General features: G+C 37.0%; 1 protein-coding gene across 9 annotated transcripts in view; it reads left to right on the forward strand.

Annotated features, from left to right (window-relative positions):
• The first annotated feature begins 8,773 nt into the window (after positions 1-8,773).
• Positions 8,774-15,245, forward strand: part of kif21b (kinesin family member 21B) — a 124,089-nt gene continuing 117,617 nt past the window's right edge. For all 9 annotated transcript variants that reach the window (XR_012386926.1, XR_012386930.1, XR_012386927.1 and 6 more), the window contains exon 1: positions 8,774-9,114. Coding sequence is in view for 4 of the 9 variants with exons in the window: in XM_073916246.1 (XP_073772347.1) it covers positions 9,074-9,114 (41 nt within the window). In the remaining 5 variants the exon portion in view is untranslated. The remainder of the gene's footprint in view (positions 9,115-15,245) is intronic.

A 15,245-nucleotide genomic window follows, 5' to 3' on the forward strand; every position in this document is an offset into this window, starting at 1 on the left:
AGCCACTAAACTGACAAAACGTAAAATACCTACATTTCCTCATGAGATCAGGTTAAGCAGAAAAATTTGGGTGGCTAATAGTTCACCTAAATGACTTTGCAAGGCAAGGCAAGGCAAGGCAAGTATAGGCAAGGCAAGTTTATTTATATAGCATAATTCATACACAATGGCAATTCAAAGTGCTTTACATAAACAAGAATAAAAGAAACAAGTAAAATAAAAATAAAAACAAATAATAAAAATGCGTAAAAACAAAACAAAACATAAAAACAGGTAAAATGTGATATAAAAGAATGAAGAAGAAGAGAAAAACATGATAGTGCAATCTTTGGTCATGTTTTAATTCTTACATATATCTTCTTTTATGTTGTGAGGGATGTAAACAAAAACAATGTACCAACGTATTTCCTGTTTTACATTATTAACTTCTAAAGCTTCCAAAAATCCAAAATTATTGATAAATAATGTTATTATTTCCAATATTTTTATTGCATTTTTTTCCAGATATTATTCAAACTTGCAAATGTATATGAAAAATAGAAGTCCTATCAGCAAAGAGATGACATGAAATACATAGCAATAAAAACAAGAAATCTGGAGAACTCTTTAAACAACCTTACATTTTTCTACCCCCTTCTATGCACCATCCCTCCCATCTCCCACCCCTCCCTATTTTCTGAGGCCTTCAATAAGTATGTAACGGTGAATCAAGACACTGATAAATAAATAATAAAGATATAAACAAATAAATAATAACATTAGAAAAAAAAATTATAAATAAAATAAATGAAAATAAATATATGGGTAAATACAAAGGATGAAAATGTAAAATAAAAACTAGAAGTCTCTCTTTCTCCCTTTCGAAATTCTAGTCAGCAGTTCCTGAAATGTTAAGGTTCTCAATGACTGACAGCATGGGACTCCATGTTTTGTTAAAGGAGTTCAGTGATCCTTTAAAACAATGTCTCAGTTTCTCAAGATAGATGCAATTAAGAACCTCTAAATAATGTTATGATAGCTGTTTTAACATGAAGTTATGATTGAATTGCCTCTTTTTAGAGTTATGAAATAGTTTGATATCAAGCAGGAAATGTTCATGGGCCAATGACATGACCACATTGACGCGGTCTACACTGAAAAAAAGGAGAAATGCACACAGGTTCGGAACAAAGGAGAGAACATGCTGACAAAATTTGCATGTGTTTTGTCTTAACTACTAATACAGTAGCCTACACAAAGTCAACAGTTTGCAGATTGACGTTTTACATGAAACCACATCTAGTGAATATTGGACTATAACCTGGGCGCCTTGGCAAGACCCTTTCCCCCACAGATGGTGATGTTGCTGGGGGAGGATGGATGTAATTTGGGGACAGATGAGGGAGTCTTTATGTCACGTGTGTGTGTAGCCCTGGGGCACAGACATACACACACACACACGCATACACAGCAGACTGACCTAGATGAAGTCAGAGCTGTCAGCTGACTGGCCGTTCCCTCGCTCTTCCCAAATGTGTGTCTGCTGCTATATTCACAGGACAGAAACAGGCATGGACTGTGGCTAATCTACTCCCCCACACTCCCTCACACACGCTCTGAATGGGTCAGCCGCACCGCTGCGCTCCTGGCTATTGTATGAAGCTTTTGTCTGCTGTGGGGCGACCATTCGACTGAAGTGTGCGCATACTAAAGCCCTGTCATCAAAAACTATTACTACAACTTTAAAGAGGCCGCACCATAACTTTTTCTACTATTACCCATTGATGGATGCGAGTTAGCAAAGCTAGCTGCGTGATACTATTAATTTGCATATAGCGGAAAAGCTTTCAATCATCCGTTTCTGCTATGTGGGAAATGAATGTTTTGCTAACTCACATCTGAATGAGAAATTGAATCGGCTTATGACCTCAAAGCTAAATATAGCAAACTGTGTAAAAGGGATTATGCAAACATCAAAGGGAAAGCAAAATGCATGTCTCATTCGCTGATGTGGGGCTGTCAGTTAGCAAATGTTGCTCGTCAGAAATAATCTGAACGTGTGTGTGGTGTCTTTCCATATCCATATTAGCTTTGAGGTCATAAGCAGATTGAATTTCTCATTCAGATGTGAGTTAGCAAAACATTCATTTCCCAGATAGGAGAAAAGGATGATTAAAACCTTTTCTGCTTTCTGCAAATTAATAGTATTCCACAGCTAGCTTTGCTAATTCATATCTAGTATAGTTATCGTGCAGCCTAAGTCTAACTCCTAACTGTATGCTAACTCACACACACACTTTATTAGGTACACCTGTCCAACTGCTCATTAACCCAAATTTCTAATCAGCCAATCACATGGCAGCAACTCACTGCATATAGGCAAGAAGACCAGGTCAAGACGATCTGCTGCAGGTCAAAGCAAGCATCAGAATATGGAAGAAAGGGGATTTAAGTGACTTTGAATGTGGCGTGGTTGTTGGTGCCAGATGGGCTGCTCTGAGTATTTCAGAAACTGCTGATCTACTGGGATTTTCACGCACAACCATCTCTAGGGTTTAATGAGAATGGTCTCGTTACACTTGTTACAAATGAAGTCTGCATAAGAGCCTCTTTGAACACACAACACATCCAACCTTGAGGCGGATGGGCTACAGCAGCAGAAGACCACACCGGGTGCCGCTCCTGTCAGCTATGAACAGGAAACTGAGGCTACAATTCACACAGGCTCACCAAAACTGAACAATAGAAGATTGGAGAAACGTTGCCTGCTCTGATGAGTCTCCATTTCTGCTGCCACATTCGGATGGTCGCGTCAGAATTTGGCGTCAACAACATGAAAGCATGGATCTATCCTGCCTTGTATCAGTGGTTCAGGCTGGTGGTGGTGTAATGGTGTGGGGGATTTTCTTGGCACACTTTGGGCCCATTAGTACCAATTGAGCATCAACGCCACAGCCTACCTGAGTATTGTTGCTGACCATGTCCATCCCTTTATGACCACAGTGTCTCCATCTTCTGATGGCTACTTCCAGCAGGATAACACACCATGTCAAAGCGCAAATCATCTCTGGTTTCTTGAACATGAAAATGAGTTCACTGTACTCAAATGGCCTCCACAGTCATCAGTTCTCAATCCAATAGAGCACCTTTGGGATGTGGTGGAACGGGAGATTTGCAACCTACAAATCTGCAGCAACTGTGTGACGCTATAATGTCAATATGGAGGAAAATCTCTGAGGAATATTTTCAGTATCTTGTTGAATCTATGCCATAAAGAATTAAGGCAGTTCTAAAGGCAAAAGAGGGTAAGTTGTACCTAATAAAGTGGCCGGTAAGTATGTGTGTGTGTGTGTGTGTGTGTGTGTGTGTGTGTGTGTGTGTGTGTGTACATAGTTTTCTTTCTATTTATGATTCAATTCCCTAGAACTTTTCCAATGCATGTGTACTGAAAAAGAAAGATTTTCATATTCATATGTATAAAACACACACCTTTACTTTTTAATATATGTTTTTGTTTTATGAATGAATTATAAATTATTATTATTATGATAATTTATTTTATGCCAATGTTTTTGCTTATATTTGACCCTAGACCCTCTTATGTCGCACGGGAATATTTTTGGCAGTGGCCAAAGATTGTAAAGGTGAAGATTTTTCTGTTGTGAAGATAAGTGAAGATCGTGTTTCATTAATATATATTGTAAAATTCCTCCTGTAAATCAAAACTTAATGTTTGATCACTAATTTGCATTGCTTTATTTAGACGGCTTTAAACGTTTTCTTAATATTTTTAATCTTTAAAAACCTCAGATTCTAGATTCTTAAAACTTAAAAAATAAAAAATAAATAGCAGCCAAATATTGACTGATCCTAATAAACCGTCAATTATAAGGCTTTCGGATCATGTATAAACCTCAATAAAATAGGTTCTTTCATGGTTTTTTATTTGTGGTTCATATTTGTCTTAGAATTTGATTAATTATTACAAAACACGGTTCTGATATTGGAGAAGGCATAAAAAACAACATTCCAGACCGAGATTACCACAAAAACAATCCCTTAGTCTCTAAATCATGTGATGTTTTAAACCTCGAAGCATGAAAAGTTTGTATGCATGGCTTGTAAAACACAGAAGAGGGGTTTCTGGGATATTCTTAAACTTTTGAAATATGATTTATGATGGTGCCTTATTATGTGAATGATCTATGCATATTTAATCCTAAACATTATCCCTTTAAGCTTTGACAGCATGTACTGACTCTAGAGTCTCTCTTATGTCCTTTTGGATTGTGGGTCTCTGAGTTAATCAAACGGCATCTTTTTAAAGTGCTCTTTGTAAAAGATTACAGGCTGATCCTTCTGCAGACAAAATATCATCCTCATGGGAATCTTGTGAATCTATATAGTGGTGATATATATATATATATATATATATATATATATATATATATATATATATATATATATATATATATATATATATATATATATATATATATATATATATATATATATATATATATATATATATATATTTTTTTTTTTTTTCCCTGTGAATTTTCTTTTCTTTTTTAAATATTCCCCAAATGGTGTTTAACTGAGCAAGGAAATTTTCACAGTTTGTCTGATAATATTTTTTCTTCTGGAGAAAGTTTTTTTTTTGCTTTATTTCAACTAGAATAAAAGCAGTTTTAAATTTTTAAAAATCATTTTAAGGACAATATTATTAGCCCCTTTAAGCTATATATATTTTTTGATAGTCGACAGAACAAACCATCGGTGTACAATAACTTGCCTAATTACCCTAACCTAGTTAACCTAATTAACCTAGTTAAGCCTTTAAATGTCACTTTAAGCTGTATAGAAGTGTCTTGAAGAATATCTAGTCTAATATTATTTACTGTCATCATGGCAAATATAAAATAAATCAGTTATTAGAGATGAGTTAATAAAACTATTATGATTAGAAATGTGTTGAAAAAATCTCTCCGTTACACAGAAATATATATATATTCCTGTTCTTCATGTCAGAGCAACTAATAAATGTTAGTGTGTACAGTAATGGTTTTTTATAAGTTATGCAGTATTTAACTGTAATATTGACTGTATTTTAGTGTGTCCAATGACTTGCCTAATTAGCCTTTAAAGAAGAGCTGTTATGCAAAAATCACATTCAGAAGGGGCTTAAACACAGTTGTGTGTTAGCATTGTGTGAGTATAAGCAGCTTCTAATGGTAAAAATTGCATAATATTTTTTTTCATAATCACACTTGATAAAAACAGTCTGCAGAAACACTTTGATTGACATTCTCCCTTTGTAGGTATCATCAGAGGGGGATCCCTCATTAGCTTAGGAAGTCAATCTCATTTTGAAACTGCCACTATGCTGACACAAAGACAATCGTAGCTCCGCCCTCTTTTGAAATAAAATCTTATTTTAATTTAAAGCGACAGTCACCAAATAGGCACAATTAGAATCAAAACCTAAAAGGGTCAGTTTCAGAGAGTTAAAAAACATTATTTGTGGGGTATTTAGAGCTGAAACTTCACATACATGCTATAGGGATGTCACAGACTTATTTTACATCTTGTAAAAAGGGACATAATAGGTCGCCTTTAAATCACATTTTGAGCTGAATACTAGTATCTTGCAAAATATTATGTTCTGTCATCATGGCATTAAAGTCAAACGAAATTAGTTAGTAAACAATTATGTTTAAAAATGTATTGCAAAAAAAGTTACTCTTTATTTAAACAGCATTTGGGAAATATTTTTGAAAAAGGTTTAAATGAGGACTTCACTGTATTTTGTCTCATAATAATTAAAGCTTGATTAAAACCCAACACAGAACCTTATAAAGTCCGCTTGAAGTCAAAATTCATTCATTCATTCACTTTCCTTCGGCTTAGTCCCTTATTTATCAGGGTTCGCCACAGCGGAATGAACCACCAACTATTCTGGGATATATTTTATGCAACAGATGCCCTCCCAGTCACAACCCAGTTCTGGGAAGCACCCATACACACTCACATTCAACCACACTCATACACTTCGGCCAATTTTGTTACTCCAATTCCCCTATAGTGCATATGTTTGGACAGTGGGGGAAACCGGAACACCTGGAGGAAACCCACGCCAAAATGGGGAGAACATGCAAACTCCACACAGAAATGCCAACTAGTCTAGTCAGGACTTGAACCAGCGAGTTACTTACTCTGAGGCCACAGTGCTAACCACTGAGCCACCGCGCCACCTGCATGTTGTGTTACAATAAATGTATCATTTCAACCAATGCCTTTCTTCGATATAATCTGGATAAGTTGACGGTACATTCCGCTGTGGTAACCTGTGATGAATAAAGGAACTAACCCGAAGGAAAATGAATGAACTTTAATCTGTACAAAACTGCGTGATGGTTGAAATTGATAATAATAGAGGCACTTTATAAACTGAAGCATCTAAACCACACGTCTGTTCCTCACAGATGTCTGTGGCTGTTTAAACTGGAGTTCATGCTTCCACTTTTAATGCAGAAGTCGTTTCCTAATCTTCTACATGTCAGTCATCAGAGTGATATAATCCAATATTCTCTGTGTTTGGGTTTGCACAGGACCTGTGAATATATTGAGGAACTTTGGTGGCTTGTGGGTTTCAAAATACAAGATTATTTTTCGTTAACTGCGGAAATATATATTACTTGAAATCCATCTTTCTAACCTTGTCCATGTTAGACTAGCATGTTTGGCCATTTAGGTAGGTGTTTACTAAAGGGTCTTCAAAATAAACCTTCTATTATCTTTTTAAAACCAAAGATAAGCTACTGAAACTGTTTTGAATAATACTGCATATTTTATCAAGTATTCCATTAATGAATAATGTTTATATGTGTATTTTTGGACATTTTGTCCTGAAAGTGTTAGCTTAAAGACTCTGCTGCAGTATGCTTATTTTGATGGACTTTCCTGAATCATAAATTCAGCATTAATTATTATGAAATAATTAAGTCTAATTGTCATTTTTTGTTGTTGTTTGTGTTTAGTTTATGTTCATGTTTATGTATCTGAACTTAAATACTGAACTAGACTGTTCCAATTTACTATGATCTTTTATGTGAAGCTGCTTTGACACAATCTACATTATAAAAGCGCTATACAAATAAAGGTGAATTGAATTGAATGTTGTGCATTATTTGTATTTTCTGTTGAAATTGTGTTCATCATAGTTAGTTTTACACTGTTATATATTATCTGGAGGTATATTTACTATAGGAAATGAACTGTAGAAAAAACGTACATCAATGTGTAAAGTTTATGGGTGATTCTAGATTTGCGGGTGTTTTGGGTCTCCAAAATAAATCTTCTATTATTTTCTAAAGCAAAAAATGTAGGCTAATGAAATAGTTTTGAATAATAATGCATATTTGACCAACTATTCTATTAAAAATATTGTTTGTATGTGTATTTATGAACATTTTGTCCTGAAAACTGGACAAAATATTTTTATAACTGATATTTTGATTGTTTTTTGTGAATCGAAAATTCTGCTTCAGTTATTATGAAATAATTAAGTCTAATTGTCATTTTTTTGGTGTGTATTTAATGTATGTTGTTTATTATTTGTCATTTCTGTTGAAAATGAGATTATCATAGTTAGTTTTACACTGTTATATATAATCTGCAGGCATATTTACTACAGGAAATGAACTGTAGAAAGGAATACATCAGTGTGTAAAGTTTGTGTGGGATTCAAGTATTGTGGGTGTTTTGGGTCTCCGAAATAAACCTTCCATTATCTTTTTAAAACTAAAGATGTCGGCCAATGTTTTTATTAATAATGCATATTTTATCAAGTTATCCATAAAAAAGTATGTGTCTATCTGCATTTATGGACAGTTTATTTATACAGACTCTGTTTATTTTTTGATTGATTATTGTGAATCGTAAATTCAGCTTCAATTATTACAAAGTAGTCTAATTGTCATCTTTATTATTCAGTTTATTTTGTGTATTATTTGTCATTTCCTGTTGAAATTGACTTCATCAGAGTTTGTTTTACATAGTTTTATATTAATATTACAGCCATATTTACCAAGAATAAACTGTACAAAAAATACATTTGTGTATTTTTTTAAAAGGTATTTTTGTATAAGATTTTTTAAAAGGTATTTTTATATAAGGGATGTTCTAGAATAACAAATAAAGCTTTTCACACTGTAAGTTTTGACACTCTTTAGGAAAATTAACATGTTTTTTTCTAAACTAATTATGGTTTTGCTACACTAATACAGTTTAACAATGATATATGTTGCAAAACTGGTAAAATAAATGCCAATCAATGTGCCAAAATCTGGATTTATACAACTGTGGTTGTTTCTGAAGGGCATTAAAATTCACTTTCTCTTTGTTTAAATCAACTGAGTTTTAAACGAAGCTAATAATTAACAACCTTATACACTTCCTAATAAAACAACGTAAACATATTAAACAGTCACTTCTCAGAACAATTAGAATAAAGCCTAAACGAATCGGTGCATACGTTTTCAACAGGTTTGTTCAGGAGCGAATCGTTCGAACGAACCGATTCAGTGAAGTAGATCAACGCAGCGTTTAGGTTAGACGAGTCGCTGAGTCGGCTTTTAAAACAGAGATCTCTTCTGAGCTCTGATTAGTCAATGACATCGTTAAGTAGGCGGGACCAGCAGCTCTGTGTGGTCGAGACGGCTGTCAATCGTGTATTCAAAGACACGCCCACACCTCTGAGAGTAGAGCTGCACATTGAACGTACATACATATCAGAAGCCGTGTGCGCTTTCGGATGTACGCTCGTGCACCTCTCGCACATATGACAGGATATGAGCTCGAAAGAAGAAGAAATGCCAATCTCCGTCATATGCCGTGCGGGTTACACATCATTACACATAGTTTTATAGAGGTGAGCGGCGATGTGTGGATACGTAATATTAACGCTGACTGACGGAGCGGGGTCGCGCGCTTGTTAACGCACAACACTGTGTGCGGCTCGCGCGTAAACTTTGAGAACTTCACAGCATCACTTCTCATTTTTGACGGGCGAGGTGAAACAACAGCGCAAAGCATGGCGACTCAAAACGACTGCTCTGTCAAGGTCTCTTTAAGGTAAGCCTTGCTGTCAGAATCCGCCGGCTGTACCCATACAGCCTACATTTCACGCTGTTTCACATGTAATGCACTGGTAGTGATGTTATATATACATGTATATAGATGTGGTATTCATCAAGCACTGCTTTACTATTTACACTGACAACATTATATGAGTTTATATACTATATAAACAGCAGTGTTGCATTTCTATGGGTGTGTACTCAGCAAGGTAAGACCCAAATGGACATTAATAAATATGATATTATAAATGATCTGCAGTTATGAAACGCATGCACGCGAACTAGTTTCCATGTACTGCAACATGCATGTTACATGCATGCATAATGACATGCATGATGCACAGACTCAGAAGTTTGCAATGCATATGGCATACAGTAAGGTGCATTTAATTCATAAGTTTTGCATAACTGCTGAAGGACATCAGATGATGCAGGAATGTCTGCAAGGTGATAATGACACAAAGACGCGTGCGCGCGCTCCATCTCAGCGTCCTTATTTCCTTTGTTAAACCCCCTAATCGGGGTTTATCATCGCAGTAGGTTAATGTCTTATTGATTCGCCTTTTTTGTGTGTGCAACGAGCACCGGAATTGCCAATCACATCAGTAATGCCGTCATGCAATGCTTTAACCGGAGCGCGTGTCAGTCAGTGCGCGGCGCCGGGCTGCAGCATGCATGACTCGAGGCGGTGGTCTGAGCATTGTCTGGATCCCCCCTCAGATCAGCCTGATGGGAGAAGATGGAGCAGTTTAGGAGAACGAATACACTGTCTGGGTGTGTAATGTGTGCGTATGTGTAAGCCCCTCTGGTGGGCATGCTTCGTGTTGTTTTAAAGGGCCAAACAGACCTGCTGTTGCGGTTCTGCAATATTAATATATTAGGAAGTGTGACTGCAGGTGCGTGCTGGTTTCTGATGTGCTCTATTTGTATAGTGTGTGTGTGTGTGTGTGTGTGTGTATAATGTTGGTCACACCTGCAAACGGAAAGAGAAGGAGGGGGGATTACATCAATGAATGAAGTGGACCCACGTGTTCTGCTGAGCATCACAAAGGGAGAGTGCTATTTAAAGAAGACCCCTTCTGCTCCCTTTTTACAAGATGCAAAATAAGTCTCTGGTGTCCCAGCTTAAAATAGTACACAAACAATGTTTTGTAACTGACCCTTTTAGGCTTTGAGCATGATTGTGCCGTTTTGGTGACAGTCGCTTTAAATTCAAATGAGATTGGGCTCTTTTTTTAAAAGGGGGCGGAGCTACAAACACCAAACGTGTCAGCATAGTGGCAGATTTACAGAGTCTCCACATTTATAATGTAACTGTAGAGTTTTCTCTGATTACACATTCTAGACTTCTCCAATCTTGATGTCCACATTAACTGTACTATTTTTTTGTACAGTTTATTGCGTGTTTTCATTATTGCCTCCAAGTGCACTTATGAAATTTGTATCCCGTGAAGACCATGATGCCGAAAACATTACGTAGCATACACTGTAAAAGGAGATTTGTTGAATTTACTTAAAAATGTGTAAACATTCATTCATTTCATTTTTCTTCAGCTTAGTCCTTTATTTATCAGAGGTCGTCACAACGGAATGAACCGCCAACTATTCCAGCATATGTTTTACGCAGCGGGTGCTCTTCCAGCCGCAACCCAGTACTGGGAAACACCCATACACACTCACATTCACACACACATTCATACACTACAGCCAATTTACTTCATCCAATTGACCTATAGCGCATGTGTTTGGACTGTGGGGGAAACTGGAGCACCTGGAGGAAACCCACGCCAACACGGGGAGAACATGCAAACTCCAAACCAACAAGCGTCCTTCTTGCTGTGAGGCGACAGTGCTAACCATTGAGTCACCTTGCTGAATCAACACAGTTCTTGAGTTGTTTTGGGAGAACTTAATTGTTTTAAGTTCAATCCACTTAAATTTGTATAAACAATTAAGTTAACTTAATCAATTTGTGTTTGGACAACATGAAGGAATTGTGTGGAACCCAGCATTTTTTTACAGTGTATTTGCATAATTATAAACATTGACTTAAGTCAATATTACGAGTTAACCCCCACACTGGAAAGCACTTTTATAGCAGAATAAGCCAGAAGCTCGCTCACTGCAACCCTCACGTGGTTGGCCACTGAAGCTAAGCAGGGCTGCACCTGGTCAGTACCTGGATGGGGGACCACATGGGAAAGCTAGGTTGCTGCCGGAAGCGGTGTTAGTGAGGCCAGCAGGGGGCGCCCAACCTGTGGTCTGCATGGGTCCTAATGCCCCAGTATAGTGATAGGGACTCTATACTGCTCAGTGAGCGCCGTCTTTTGGATGAGACGTTAAACCGAGGTCCCGACTCTCTGTGGTCATTAAAAATCCCAGGATGTCCTTCGAAAAGGAGTAGAGGTTTAACCCCGGCATCCTGGCCAAATCTGCACTGAAAACAATTATTCAAAGATGATTCCTTGGATTTACTCAATTTTTGTACCTTTTTTTACGTTTATTTGGGCTGAATTTAAACAAACTAATTAAGTTGAACATTATTAAAATTAATTTGCTTGTTTAAATTCAACACAGACAAATTGTTTGCAACAGTTCTTCATTCAACACTTTTTTCGGTGTGCCCACTGGACTCTGTCCATCATGGCCTCCTAACCCTCCCCATATCATAAATGGCTTCATCACTCTGTCTCCTCTCCACCGATCAGCTGGTGTGTGGTGAGCGGTCTGGTGCAAAATGCCTGCCGTCGCGTCATCCAGGTGGATGCTGCACACTGGTGGTGGATGAGGAGATTCCCCCCCAATGTGTAAAGCGCTTTGAGTGCCCAGAAAAGCGCTATATAAATGTAAGGAATTATTATTTATTATTATTATTATTATTATTAGAATCAAGCTGTAATTCTAATTAAAAGAGGGGTACAATGACAACGTTTTATACATCAAGTCATACAAGATCAAAAGAACAGGTATTATTTGATAATGTTTTATCGTTGACATTGGTAATACTAATTTGTAATTGTTCACTTTTCTCTGATGTCAATGGAGCCTTTTCACAAGACTGTTATGACACGCTTAACGGTCATGAGCATCTTAAATCCTCAAGTTTTTAATACTTGGATTTTTAAAAAAATGTACAAACCTTTATATGTATTTATGTATGTAGTATATCATATTTGCATCAAATTAAAAAAACAAAACAAAAAAAACACAAATTACCGCTTGTGTTTGTAAAGCAGAGTTTACAGAAGTAGGACCGTTGTTCTTTCTTCTTGCTGCCATTATCAGTCTTGATAACACCACCGTTTTTTCTTTTATTATTCCAGCAAATAGGATTTAAAAAAGAATATTTGTTGTTCTCTCCCATTTACTGCGCTCTAAGATCACCAACTATGCTGACTGAGACACCCGGTAATCTGAAAAGGGTTCATAAAGCTCTTCAGGCTGGTCTGACTTATTCGGTTATGAAAATAAAAAGAACCTTGCAGTCTTTCCTCTAATTTTGACTCAGTCAGATTATATAATACTTTATATTCTCCATCTTGATGTAATCCTAATCTTGGAAGTACAATTTTGGAGCCTGCACTAATCATACACTGCAGTTATTATGTAAAGCTCAGCAGCTCTAACTGGCCAAAGTCTTCAGATTGATTCTGACTCATCAAGTCGTGTAATGTAATGTAATCTAGCATTCATGTGTGGTTTATTGTCTGTATTTTGTTTATTTTTTTAAGATGTTTTAAATTTTTCATGTATTTGAAATTATGTTTGGTAATGTTTTATTAATTGTTTTGACCTTGGGTGTTTAAAAAGGTGCCATTTATATGTAAAATGACTTATTCTTATTATTTGATTTAATGTATGTCAGTATTGACAAATCCTGGTTCATTTTACAACGACCGTCATCAGGTAGAATTGCAAGTAATTTATCAAATTCTGAATTTAAAAAAATGTGTTAGCGCTGTCGCCTCACAGCAAGAAGGTCACTGGTTCGAGTCTTGGCTGGGCCAATGGGCATTTCTGTGTGGAGTTTGCATGTTCTCTCTGTGTTGACGTGGGTTTCTACCACAGCCCAAACACATGTGCTACAGGGGAATTGAATGAACTAAATTGGCCGAAGTGTTTGTGTGTGAATGTGAGAGTGTATGGGTGTTTCCGAGAACTAGTTTGCGGCTGGAAGGGCATCCGCTGCGTAAAACATATGCTGGAAAAGTTGGCAGTTCATTCCGCTGTGGCGACCCCTTATAATTAAGAGACTAATCCGAAGGAAAACTAATGAATAAATGATTGATAAGTTAACTTAATTCCTTTATGTTGCCCCAACACAAATGGATTGTGCATAACCCAGCACTTCTTAAAGTGTACTTCCCTATTATTACTGAAACACAGTGTCCTTGCCACAGTGTGAGTTTCTGACCTCAACTTGAACAAGTAGCAAACTCAGCTCCACTTCTCATGAGCTGACCCTTTTTCTACCTCATTTCCTCTTTATCACCATCAAAGCCTGCGGTTGAGAGATGGATTGTGTTTGTGCCTCTGTGGGTGGGAGTTTGTGTCCGTAATATGTGTGTGTGTGTCGTCCCTTGGGTGTATGTCATCTGCAGGCCATCTTTCCTTGCCTCCACCCTCCTGGTAAAGTCAAGCGAGACGTTCTCCAGAAGTGTTGACTCAACAGCGATGTTATAATTAGACGCAAAGTGACACAAATTAGTTTTGCTGATGATTTTCTTGCCTGATAAAAGACGAAGGTTATCCATACCGTGGCGGCAGACAGTCTATAGTCAAAGAGTCTCTCATGAATTCCTCTAGGTTATCGAGATAACAGCACTACAGTCTGATGATTTCTATGGGAGTCTTTTAACATCGCTTAAAGGTCTCGTGAAGTGTTTTGAAATGTGCATTTTTTTATTCAGTGTTTGATGTAATTTCAACTAAAACACAAAGAGAGGGCGGGACATGGACATTGTGTAGCTCCTCCCCTTTAAAAAAAACAGCCAATAGTGTTTTGTTTTCTCGCAGCTCTGCCAGTGAGAGTGGTTAAGCTCAAGCGCATCAAATACAAAGCATTTTGAAGTGGGCGGGGCATGTCAGAAGCTAGAGATCATTTGATTGGTCAGAAGATTTGATGAAAAACTGAAGTTTGAGGTGACGTGAATAAAACCGTTGATCCATTCAGGCGGAAGTGACAAACTACAAGCTTTGCATGTTTATATCAGTTTTATATCTCATAAACGCAACTTGTGTCACTGTTGTGGTGCGCACTAGCTCATAGAGATCCTAAAAACTATCAATACTGATGAAAATAACATTGAAAAAGTTGTTTTTTTAAATTCATGGGGACCTTAACAGTTTTCAGACTTTCACTTTGAACTGAGCCCAAATGGTTGCCAGATAATTGCCTGCGTTTGTCAGTTTGAGAAAGGCCTGACCTGTTTATGTGTCCAGTCTGCTTCCTACTGGCATGGCTTGATCTTTTCTCAAGGGTCTGGCTGGGAATGCTTGTGTGTGTGTGTGTGTGTGTGTGTGTGTGGGGTGGGGGGGGGGATGGGGCTGTGTTAATCGCTGAGGCTCCTGGGAAGCAGACTCGTAATTGCCTCATTTATGGGAACAACTTCCACTACACTTTAGGGTAGGTTTTAAGATCTTTGGCATCCTCAGGAAGACTTATTCATTCATTCATTTTTTTCGTCGTCTTAGTCCCTTTATTAATCCGGAGTCGCCACAGTGGAATGAACCGCCAACTCATCCAACACGTTTTTTTGCAGCGGATGCCCTTCCAGCCGCAACCCATCTCCGAGAAAAGGAAGAGTTATAGTTGAAGTCAAATTATTTATTATGTTTTCTTGTTTAAATATTTCGCAAATGATGTTTCACAGAGCAAGGAATTTTTCACAGTATCTTCTTCTGGAGAAAGTCTTATTTGTTTTATTTTGGCTAGAATAAAAGCAGTTTTCATATATATTTTTAAACCATTTTAATATTATTAATAGTATTAAATTAGTATATTATATTCAATATTATTAGCCCCCTCAGGCAATCTTTGTTTTTGATCGTCTAGAAACCACTGTTATACAATGACTTACCTAATTACTCTAACTCAACTCAATTTACCCAGTTAAATATAATAAT

The sequence above is a fragment of the Danio rerio genome, chromosome 11, assembly GCF_049306965.1.
Source record: "Danio rerio strain Tuebingen ecotype United States chromosome 11, GRCz12tu, whole genome shotgun sequence".
Classification (NCBI taxonomy): domain Eukaryota; kingdom Metazoa; phylum Chordata; class Actinopteri; order Cypriniformes; family Danionidae; genus Danio; species Danio rerio.